General features: G+C 35.7%; 1 protein-coding gene across 2 annotated transcripts in view; it reads right to left on the reverse strand.

The window, feature by feature from the left end:
- Positions 1-12,675, reverse strand: part of LY75 (lymphocyte antigen 75) — a 138,429-nt gene that overhangs the window by 53,826 nt on the left and 71,928 nt on the right. For both annotated transcript variants that reach the window (XM_054562735.1, XM_054562737.1), the window contains exons 27-31: positions 12,241-12,408; positions 10,591-10,707; positions 8,766-8,960; positions 5,951-6,177; positions 4,501-4,669 (exon numbers count right to left, since the gene is read on the reverse strand). In XM_054562735.1, the coding sequence (XP_054418710.1) occupies positions 4,501-4,669; positions 5,951-6,177; positions 8,766-8,960; positions 10,591-10,707; positions 12,241-12,408 (876 nt within the window). The remainder of the gene's footprint in view (positions 1-4,500; positions 4,670-5,950; positions 6,178-8,765; positions 8,961-10,590; positions 10,708-12,240; positions 12,409-12,675) is intronic.

Raw genomic sequence — 12,675 nt, forward strand, 5'->3', positions numbered from 1 at the left:
TGTGACTACTTTGAAATAATAATTAAAAGTCTTTCTTTCTTTGGATTCCTTTTTATTTTGATAATGTAAACCTAGTTTTACCTGTCATGTATAGAACTACTTTTAAAAAGCACAACCACAAGTGAAAATTTGGTAATGTGTTTACAAAATGCAATACATCAGCAGAGAAAAATCTGTTTCAAGCACAAAAAGAATAGGTGTGGCTTCCTGCCTCCTACAAACTTCCCTGGTTTTCATTTAAAATATTTAATTTTTAATTGTGCTGTATAACACAAGGAGCCTGTATAACAAAGCCTGTGCCTCTTAACACTATTACTAACCTCCATGGAAAGCAGTATGAGAACTGGAAAGTAAATTGTCAGCATCCTATTTGGGAGGTACAGGTTATCGGAATCAAGATCTGACCTGGTATGATCAGTGATCCCAACCCAACCTTTTCCTGCATACGCATTACATTTGGTCGGTGTATGCTTCAGTAACTGAGGGTTTTTCCTGCTTTTTTTCTCCAATCTCAGTTTGCTAGAGTTCTTGTTTGTGGTCCCAGTGATTCTAGAAGAATGGCTGCTGCCATTTCCTTCTTCATCAAGAGACTTTCCTGCCCTGGCTGGTGTGGCTTAGTTGGTTGGAGGGTCGTCCCATAATCGAAGGGTTGCGAGTGAGATCTCCCATCAGGGCACATACCTAGGGTGCAGGTCTGGCCCCTGTCCCAGCATGTGCAATCCCGGGTCTGGATGCTTACAGGAGGCAGCCAATCAATGTTTCTCTATCTGCCTTCCTCTCTCTCTATAAGCAATGAAAAAAAAATGTCCTCGGATGAGGATAAAAAAAACTTTTAAAAGAAAGAGAGTCTGGCTACTCTTAATTCCTTCTTCTGCTTCCCTGTTTTCTGTTTCTCCAGCTGGACTTGGTCTTCTTTGAAATTTAGTTATTTGATTGGCTTTTGCCTCCATTCTTTCCATTAATCTTTGGTTTGAGCCCTAAGTCTTCATTCAGTTTGACAGTTGATAACTCCTGGGTAAGTTTCCTAGTGACTGATGATCAAAGCTCATTGCCAAATTCATCTGTAAAGTCTGTAAAACTTGTAACAGCTCCTTGTTAACCCTGCTGATAGAGGGAGATGCTTCTAGCAAGTTCTTCCTTTTACCACCTAATGAAAATAGTTGCTCTCCCAAAAATATACTGCTGATGACTCCTTTGGTGCACAAGGCAATGATATGTGTTGCTTCATTAGATGTGAAACATATTGATCATTGGCTACCAATGCATGGCTAAGGCTGGTGGACCTTTGTGAATGGTTTGGCTTTTAATAAAAAATTTCTTCTTATACTGGGAACAGATGCAGATAGCTCATCTTCAAAGTCTACTTGTTTCTAGTCCAGTCTGCATCTGGGCTGTCTTAGGCTGCATAGATTTTCTTTCTTTACTATTCATGGAGTTTTACTTCCAACTCTTGCATTTTTTTCCTGCAAGGGTCAGCATTGTTGTAAGTTTGTTATATTCCTTTTCAATAAGAATTAATTTTTTATTGTAGTAAAATACATATAACTTAAAATTTACCATCATAACTATTTTTAAGTGTGCAGTTCAGTGGCATTAAGTTCATCTACATTGCAGAACCTCTTCATCTGGCAAAACAAACTTTGTACTTATTAAATAACTGCCTATTCCTTCCACTTCCCTCGTAAACACCATTCTACTTTCTGTCTTTATGAATTTGAAAGTTATAGGTACCTCACAGAAGTGTAATCATATAGTATTTGTCCTTTTGTGATTGACTTATGGTTCTTCAAGGTTCATCCATATTGTATTATGTGTCAGATTTTCCTTCCTTTTTAAGGCTGAATAATATTCTATAATACGTACATACCACATTTTGTTTACCCATTGCTTCATCAGTAGACACTTGGCTTGCTCCTACCTTTTCACTATTGTGAATAATGCTTTTTAAACATGGTTACACATATATCTGCCCAAATTGCTGCTTTCATTTCTTTTGGGTATGTACGCAGAAGTGGAACTGCTGGATCATATGGTAATTTTATGTTACATTCTTTTAGAAAACACTACCATTTTCATAGTGGCTACACACCATTTTATTTTCCCACAAACAACCTCCAAGAGTTCCAATTTCTCTACATTTTCTCAGACACTTGTTGTCTCCTTCCTTCCTTCCTTCCTTCCTTCCTTCCTTCCTTCCTTCCTTCCTTCCTTCCTTCCTTCCTTCCTTCCTTCCTTCCTTCTCTCTGATCCAGTTTTTTAACTCGTCTCTTGTATTAATTTCTCAGGGCTGCCATGATAAATGACCACAAACTTGATGGCTTAAAACAATAGAAACTTATTCTCATATATTTCTGTAAGGTAGAAGACTGAAAATAGGGTGTTTCTTTCTGGAGGGTCTAAGGGAGAATCTGTTTCGTGCATCTTCTGCTTCTAGTGACTGCTGTTGATCCTTGGCTTATAGCTGCATTGCTGCAACTTGTGCCTCTGCAGTAAGGGCCTTCTTCCCCTGTGTGCCTGTCTCTCCTTTTATAAGGACAACATCATTGGACGTAGGACCCATCCTAACTGAGTATGGCTGTATCTTAATTAATTGCATCTGCAAAGACTATTTCTAAGTAAGCTCACATTCTGAGATTCTGAGTGGACATAAATTTTGGAGGGACACTATTCAACCCAGCACAGTACTGAATTTGTGTTTGATCCTATTGCCATTCCTCTTCAGCCTGTAAAGTCTGTTCCTCTTACACAGATATCCTCTCTATTTCTGCATGCCTTATCATGTTTCTCATGTATTCTAATTTTTTTTTAAATCCTCACCCAACGACATGCTTATTGATTTTAGAGAGAGGGGAAGGGAGGGAGAGAGAGGGAGAGAAACATTGATGTGAGAGGGAAACATCGATCAGTTGCCTCTTCTGTGTGCCCCAACCAGGGACTAGTCTCATATGTGTGCTGACCAGGGACCAAACCCACAACCCAGTCATGTGTCCTGACCAGGAATCAAACCTGCGACTTTTTGCTTTATGGGATGATGCTCCAACCAACTGAGCCATACCAGCCAGGGCTCTAATTGTTTTTGTTTTTTTTAAAGATTATATTTATTTTATGTACCTAACAACTGAGATGTCAGTTCTTAATTGCATCTTTATCCCTAATCTTTATATCATTCTCCCTTTCTTGCATTCATTTGTTTCTCTAGGTACAGTTTTCATATTTTCCTCTGCCTGTATCTGTTCAGGTCCAAATGTTAAATATTCTCTCGAGGATTCTTTGGAGCAGAAAACATGGCAAGTGCTGATGACCAGGAGCTCCAAAGACCAACACCCCGCCATGCCTTGGCCTGCCCAGTGTGCCTTGTGCTCTCCCTCAAGTTCACACTCTCCCCACCAGAAACTAACCCAAGTCCAGCCCCTGAAAGAAGGGGCCCTTTCCTCAGATTTTAAGGATCATATACCGTATTTGGCCATGTACAATGGACACTTTCTTGCCCAAATTTTGGAGATAAATAAAGATGCACACTATACATGTGTAGAATTAATTACATATCTATATAAATGTTTTAACTCTTTTATTTATGTTTATGTGTTCGAAGTGTAACTCTAGAAAGTAATGACAATATTTGTATGCAAAATCATACCCTGGAATACAATAATTCATTTTGTTTCTAGATAAAAATTAATAAAAAATTGAATTAAAAAATTAAGATGACAGATTTTCTTTCCTGAAAGTTTGGGCCAAAAACGAGGGTCCACATTATACATGGTAAAATATGGTAGATTTGGAAAATGCTTAGTTACACAAAGTGCAACAGACTTCTTTATTATAGAAACTCTCACAGCCATCAATATGGTCAAGCGCCTGAGGCATTTCCCAAATTTACAGGCTGTGAAACACTTTTTAAAGAGAAGCTTGGTGCCCTGACCGCTGTGGCTTGGTTGGTTGAGTGTCATCCAGCAAAACAAAGGTCACAGGTTCGATATCCTCATCAGGGCACTGCCTGGGTTGCTGGCTGGTCCCTGGTTGGGACAAGTGCAAGAGGCAACTGACTGATGTTTCTCTCACACATCAGTGTTCCCTCCTCTCTTTCTCCCTCCCTCCCCCTCTCTCTAGAACAAAGAAAGCATGGTGATGGCCAGAGGGAAGGGCCCTGGGGCTGGGTGGAGGTGGACAGAGTGTGGAAAAAGGGTGGCATCCGTTATAGTGTCAAAAATAAAAATGAAGGAAAAAAAAGAAGCATCTTAGCCTTTGAAAATACTGCTAAATGAAATTAAAATTCACAAATTCTAGAGTTAAAGCTTACCTAGTGATAGAACAACTGAATGTCTTTGAGAATAAATTCTTTGAATGGGTATATTGTATTTACAAGGTATCAAAATTATATTTCTAGAATTGGTAAATAAACCTTATTTAAAATCTATAAAAATTCCTTTGAGTACTTAATCAAATGCATAAAACAAACATATTTTGGTAAATATACAGTTATTTGATATCAAGTCTTACATTTTGTAGGTTTATAGCAAATAGCACCATCCTTAAAAGAGTTGCATTTTTCATGTTTCCAAATTCCTTTTGGATCCAAGAAAACACAGTTTCCAGCAGATTGCTTCTCTTTCCATGGGATATAATCAAACGCACTGCCATCAGACCACTCGAAATCTGATTCCATTCCCTGTGTTAAGAATAACAGAGATAAACTGAGTCTAGGTGTATGACTTCAAAAAAACCCAACATAAACAAGGACATATGTACTTTAAGAAATATTGGAATGGGGCATTAATTATTTGCTCACAAGTGTTGTGGTTTGGGACCTATTTGTAAAATCAGGTTACTTTTGAAGCATTGATTTGAAACATTTGCTCTGGCACAATTTAAGTAGGATTTTAAATCTAAAGAAAGAATTATTACACTCTGTCTCCAGATTTACTTTGCTTGAGGATGAGTTTCTATACCCCTTGAAATTAAATGATGTGCAAATGGCTTCTACTTGTCACAATTACAGATTTACAATTCCAACATTGATATTATTCTAAGTATTGTTTTTTATGTTTTAAAGGTTTGTGGTTTGTGTATCTGGATACATTTGGTTTTTTTGTTTTGTGTTTTTTTTAAATCACAGAAGCCAGCAATCAGAAGGAAGCTAGAAGAGGAAAACACTTCGTAAGAACCTCATACGTGGAGATTACTTTTTATTTTTCCTTGATTCTCTAATCCTATTTTGCCATCCTTTATTTTACTTTCCCCACTTTGTTCTAAAGACTATTTCAATTCTAATCTAAATAGAGTCTATTTTTTTGTATACTAGACATTATTATAGGTACACAAAAATACTAATTAATAGGACTCAGATAGTGGCACAAAAGATGTGTTTAACAGCAAATTACTCTTAAATAGTGCTACTTTCTAGGGGGAAAGTTGAAAGAAAATATACCTTTATTAGTCCTAACGTTATGAATTTTACTTGGCACCTTATATCAATTTTTATGTTACTTTTCACTATAATCCTAGATTAAGGAAAATATTATCACTATGAAATTTTATAGATGAGGAAATAAGCTTGCAAATGGCGGATAACTTGCGCATGATCACCCGACATATAAATGGAAGCTCCACCACAACTTCTGGAACTCAGGTCTGTCTGATTCTGTGCTATTATTCCCCTTCACCAGCTTTTCGATCGGCCTCCCCCCAGACAGATTACAGAGGTGCTGAGTCAGTCATCTCCTGGGCCCTGGCAGCGTTTGGGGCGGCTGTAGTCCTGGCCAATTGCTGCAGTGCACTCTACAAACATCATTTTCTATTTGTCCTATGTTGTGAAAAGATAAGAAAGCCCTATGCTATGCGAATTGCCCTAGGGCTTATCTGATGTTATAGTTTGAATTAACATATTATGCTCAAATTTTCAAACCTCTAACATATTTGGAAAATTTCTGGAAAACACAACAATACTCACATCATGACTTGAGAGCCCAACCCATAATGGAAATCCATCCCGTTTTACAATATCTTCCAGGAAGAGCTGGTCATTTTGGTCATGAACACTTGCCAGATAACCTCCACTTTGGGAACACAGGTTTATTGCTTCATACCACGTTACTGTTTTTTGAATAACACTGTAAATACCATCTCCATATGGAATAAACTGTGGCAGAGTAGTATTATATTCTTCCTTGTAGTCAACTATAATATTTAAATGAAGTGTTAATGATTAAATTTAAATTATTTAAAATACATATTTTGGGTCATACAATCATTTCAAGAGTTAAATAAAACTGGGTTTCTTATTAAGAAGTAAGGCCAACTGCATACTTTATTTTTCTTATTGCCATGGCACGTTTAACAGGCTCTTAAATATTATAGTAGTCCAGCTGATTAAAATGAGGCATAAGTATCATCTTTCATTTAAGGAGCTCACATATTACTTGTGGACAGAAAACAATAACACCTGAAATATGGGAAAAATAATCACCCACTGGACTATGTGTACCTGACTAGAGAAGGAGAGATTCCTCTGAATTAAGGGAGTCAGAAAGCCTGCTTAAACAATTAGGTATCCAGGGGTCAGGTTAGTTAAAATTAGGACTAAAAAGAAATATGGTAACCAGAAAGTGAGCTAAAAACAAACAAATAACAATAATAAAACCACAATGTGAGGATATTTTGAAAGGACACAGAAGCCAAGGGAAAGAGTTCCCAATGTGGGCAAAATATAAACAATGCAGTATATCTGATTATATTCCGAGTATGAAAAAAATAACCATGAGCCCATACTGATATAAATGAATGACTGGATAATTTTTTAAATTACAGTGCACATTCAATATTATTTTTGAATTAGTTTTAGGTATACAGCATAGTGGTTAGACAATCATATACTTTACAAAGTGGTCCTTCCGATATTCTGAGTCCCCACCGGGCACCACACATAGTTATTAAAATATTATTGACTGTATTCCTCATGGCTGTTTTGTGACTCCCAACCTGTACTTCTCATCCTTCACCTTTTCACCCGGATCCCCAATCCCCTCCCCTCTGGCAGCCATCGGTCGGTTCTCTGTATCTATGAGTCAGTTTCTGCTTTGTTTTGTTTGTTTATATTGTTCTTTGAATTCCAGATATAAGCAAAGACATATTTATCTTTCTCTGACTGATTTATTAAATGACTCTATGAATTTTAAAATGGGGGAGAATAGATAAACCTCCTGTGTGGTAGAATTCCAAATAATTTATGTAGCTACTCCCCCCTTCAGGAAGGTGGACAGTAACTCTCCACTGCGTGAGTGTGGACTGAGTACAGTGACTTCCTTACCAAGCCTGCAATGGAAAGGGGAAAAAGGAATCACTTCGCAGTGAAAAACCTGACAGCATTACCTGGCACCAGGTGATCAAGGTCAACATGAATAGCGATAATCATGTTGACAGCATCCTCTTCATAGGATGTGATGAGGATGACACTGCCTTTGTGGTTGTTCCCTAAACTCCAAACCTATAATCCCAGTTTAATCATGAGAAAAGAATGTCCCAAACTGATGGACATTCTACAAAATATATGACCAGTGCTCCTCAAATCTGTCAAGGTCACTTAAAGCAAGAAAAGTCTGAGAAACTTGTCATAAACAAGAGGCACCTAAGGAGACATGAAGACCAAATGTAACATGGTATCTTGAATGGAACCCCAATCAGAAAAATGACATTAAGTAAAAACTAAGAAAATCAGAATAATATATGGACTTAGTTAATGACAACATCAATATTGGTTTATTAATTGTGACAAATATACTGTATTGATGTAAGAAGTCAACAATAGGGAAAACTGGTTATGATAATATATGGGAATTCTATGCACCATCTTCGCAACTTTTCTGTGGATCTAAAACTATTTTTAAATAAAAAGTTTATTAAAGCTACATAAATATAGAAAGAAGGCGAAAGCCTTCTTGGCCTGGAAAAACCACAAATAAAGGTATGAATGAAGATGGGCACATACTGTCCATGGGACAATTAAGAGATGAGTCTGGCAGCAAACATCTTCTCTGAGCCAAGAATGGAGGAAAACGGGGGCTGGGAGAAAGCCTAGAATTTTAGAACAGAAAGTGGTTTCTAAAGAGCCTCAAAAGCTTAACATGCACTCAACGTAACTGACAACAGGAAATCCCTGGAGATTGTTGATGGAAACGATGCTTTGGGGAACTACGTGTAGCTCCATGAAGGAAGAAGATCGGCCTGGATATGACTGTGAGAGGACCCATGTTAGCAGAAGGCTTTCAGCAGAGTGGCCGTAAAACTTAATAGTTTTTAAGCTGTGAAGAATTCAAAACTGACATGCATTTAAAAATAGATTTTTTAAAGGAATTAGGCAAAGTTGAGAGAGAATCATTTTTAGCCTGCAATGTCAAAACTCTACCTAAACACATTTTCTTATTTATAAAAGTTGTATATCCATCCTTGAAGTAGCAGCCAAGTTTTACCTGCTCCGTGAATTCCTTGTTTTCATTGATATATTTTGACTTCCTAAGTAAGCTAAGAATAATCTACATAAAACAGTGATGAAGTTAGTGCTGTCTCCCTGGCTACATTTTACTCATCAAGCTCAAGACCATACACCGGGGTGGTGTCTCTTCCCTCCTTTGTAACTTCTGTAGCACCTCCCATAGGGCTGAATGTAAAGGAGACTCTTAGAAAATGCAGTTGCAAGATTTCTACTAGTGAAGCTATGTCTTCATATTCTCTTTCCCTGGAGTGGAAACTTTTTATATTAGCATACTTACCCATTTCAATTTTACAAGCAAGAATGCTGTGCTGATGAAAGTCAAGTATTTCTTTAAGAACATTAAAGGGTTGAATATCCCAGAAGCCATCAGTACTCAAGCCAGCAAAAAACTGTCCATTTTTTACAGTTGGTCTTCCTTCTCTCCAGTGCGTGTATGATAGCATTGTCTTATCAGACCACATGAGAGAATTATCTAGAGAAGAAACATTGTTTTCTCTGCTTAGAGAGTAAATCAACACTTGAATTACAGTTATGAGATTAATATTTCAATCTCCATTTTTCTTTCTTCTTTCTCCATTTCCTAAAAGATTGTACAATTATGTGTATTCCTCTAAAATAATTCTTTTTCTAATGCTTATTTTTAATTTGGAAAGTACAAATTATAAACATGAAAGTCAAAACTTATCTATAATTCTACCATTGTGCAATAACTTTACATTTTGTTATCTTTCATCAAATAGTCATTTCTTTTACATATATATTTAATTACAATGAAAAAAAGTAACTATTTTATTAAAAATAATGTATTATAGGCCCTGGCTGGTGTGGCTCAGTGTATTGAGCACCGAACTGTGAGGCAAAGGGTCACCAGTTTGATTCCTGGTCAGGGCACATGTCTGGGTTGCAGGCCTGGTCCCCAGTAGGGGGCGCATGAGAAGCAACCACACACTGATATTTCTCTCCCTTTCTCCCTCCCTTCCTCGTCTCTAAAAATAAATAAATAAAATCTCTTTAAAAAATGTATTATAAAACTAGTGATAGAAATCTCTTCTCTTGACCTGAACCATATACAATTGTGCACGTTTATGTCAGTTAATTTTTGACAAGGGTGCCAAGACAGTTCAATGGTTAAAGAATAGCTTCTGAGAGAACAGGAATCTTTACATTAAAAAAAAAAAAAAAAATGAAGTTGGACCCATTCCTTTCACCCTATACAAAATTAATTCAAAACAGATCATAGATCTAAATGTAAGAGCTAAAACTATAAAACTCTTAGAAGGGAACATAGGAGTACATCTGCATGACCCTGGGGTAGGCAAGGACTTCTTAGATATGCACAAGTGATAAAAGAAAAAAAAATAGATGAATTGGACTTCATTAGAATTAAAAGTTTTGTGCTCCAAATTATCGAGTAAGTATTATGAATTATACTATCAAGTAAGTGATAGGAGAAAATACTTGCAAGACATTTCTTTGATAAGGGACTTATATCCAGAACACATATAGAATGCTTAGAATTCAACAATAAAAAAAGACAAATAATTTAAAAAATGGGCAAAGGATCTGAATAAAGATTCCTCTAAAAATGACATACAAATTACCAATGAGTACATGAAATAATGCTTAATAGCGTCAATCATCAGGGAAATAAAATTAAAACCTCAATGATATGCCACTTTAGGTCCACTGGGATGGCTATAATCAAAAAGATTTGTGCTATAAATCCAAAGGTGCAACATTTGAAGAAGTATAATTCTGTTCTCATCCTATAAACATAGTACAGATACAAAATAAGTATTGAAGATTTATATGGGGATGTGATAATTTTTTAGTTAGTCTTGAACTGCTGGGAGGGAGGGTAGAAAAACAAAATTATTTCCACCATTTAACTCTAAGCTTGATGGTAAAGAGATTTTAATAGCAGAACAGAGACACAAAAACTGTCTTGGTATTTCCATGTTATGCTAAGTGTATAATTATAATTTTGTATATTAATAAACATCTACTTTAAAGAACTATACTTTTATACTTTTATAGCTTGATAAACAAGTAGTTTATAATGAGGTATAAATATAGAGAAAAACATAATATTTACAACTTACTTTCATAAATTACACCTAACATTACCCATGACGCCATATAATTAAGGTGTAGAAGTTGCTCTAGAACAAAGTTATTCTCTTTTTCATCACGAATACTCAGCATATGTGATTTTGGATCTGTTAAACAAAAAAGTCAATCATTTTAACAATTATTTATCTATAACACTTTATTTTGTTTAATTTAGAACATTTTATTTCCCAGTTTAATACACTCCCAAACTTAAACAATAGCAGAAAGTAAGAAAGACATGTTAATCAAAACTGTCTCATTGTACTAAAATGAATAGGTTAAGAGATCTTTAAACATTCTGATGTGAAACTGGGTCTTACAGAAGAGTGACAAGCTAGTAGCTGAGTAGAGAATTTAGAACTGATTCACTTCATTTTTCCCCATTTAAAGTTTATTTTAAGTTGGCACAAATCTACCTACATTAATGATACGTTGTCAGAGACTATAATAAATAAAACCTCTTGGATGGGCTATAAGGCAGATCTTCTTTTTTCTTAGCGTCACTCTTATATTAGGATTAAAGAAGTTTGATATTCCCCATAGTGTGTTCCTCTGGAAATTAGTAGGGGTTACCCAGAGAAGAGCTACATGGATAAAAACTTTGAAAACACCAGATAAACAAATGAAGTTCATTTGATTCATTTATGCCAGTATTTCTTAAAACATATGCAAACGCACAACTGATCATCACTAACATGAAGCGATGGTGTGTAGTGTTGCTTAATTTTGCTCTTTTTCTAAAGATCCTTTTTTTGTAGAACATCTCAATACTAGAGTTCTAGAGAGCACATTTTGAGGGATAATGGCTGGATATGTTCTATAGGAAGTTTCCACAAAATTCATAGGTCCACTGTTCAGAAATTACAAATCCTCAGAGGATCTCAGAGGAAATATCTGAAGAGTCTTCAAAGTATGTATTTTTTTTTAAAGCAGACTGCTTCTTTGTGGCTTGTCTAAGCTTTTGATCATTCAAATTAAATTTTTTTTGAGTCCCTGTCCACTTTATTCAAATGATATATTTTTTCCTTTGTGAAATTGAGAACTGAGGACAAATTGAAGAAAGCTTCATATATTATATTTTAAAATAAATTCTCTGAATTAAAAAATAAGGGTCAATAGGATAGGCACAGTTGTGGGTCTTGTCCCAGGAAACAAAGCCACCAAGACAGTCCTGCGAATGGAGGATGGCAAATCCATTTCTTAAAAAAGTGTTCTTGGGACGTGCCCTGACTGGGGATCAAACCCACAACTTTGGCACATGAGCTCTAACAAACTGAGCTACCTGGCTAGGGCCAAATTAACTTATTTTCATTTTGCCAACAGCCTAGCTTGATTTAACACCCAGTTCTTCCTATCTACTGTCATTTCTTTTCCTTTTTAACTATTATAGAACCCATTTTATTTACACATGTAAAGACAGACCAGTTCTCTAATGCATGGGTAAAGAAAGAGGTAACTCCTATACCCTCCATTTTAACTAAACACAAATTTTAATACTTCGTTGTTGAAAATATATATAAATTAGGAGAATATTTTTGAGATCTTGTTACTAGTGCTAATTAGAAATATTTAAAACACACTCAGCAAGATATTTCAAAATGAGCACAATGCAATGTGTAATGGCCATATAATATACTTACTCAGTTTTTGGCAACTAGAATGAACATCATCTTGTGTTACTGGCATAAATCTATTCTTTGCTATCATGAAATTGTAGCAATAGTTCTGATATGGTATCCATGGAGTATTTAAAACAGGAGATGGACATCGAACACTGATAACCGGTTTGACCTCTCTTTCAGTCTCATCTAGAAAAAAGAATTAATGGTATAAATACTAATTTTAGCTGTAAGTGTTAAATTCTGTTTATAGCAATTAGACTTGATTAGTAGAAAATTTTCAGGGAACCAAGAAATAATAGCCTGGTGATGCTTGTTCTTTTTATACTCAATATAATGTGACCTCTTAATTGGTTTTCTGTAGGAAAAAACTTATTTAAAAAAAATTTTTAAAAGATTTTATTCGTTTATTTTTAGAGAGAGTGGAAGGGAGAGAGAAAGAGAGGGAGAGAAACA

Source organism: Pteronotus mesoamericanus, unplaced genomic scaffold (genome assembly GCF_021234165.1).
Source record: "Pteronotus mesoamericanus isolate MK-2021 breed Mesoamerican mustached bat unplaced genomic scaffold, CSHL_Meso_final scaffold_651, whole genome shotgun sequence".
NCBI lineage: Eukaryota > Metazoa > Chordata > Mammalia > Chiroptera > Mormoopidae > Pteronotus > Pteronotus mesoamericanus.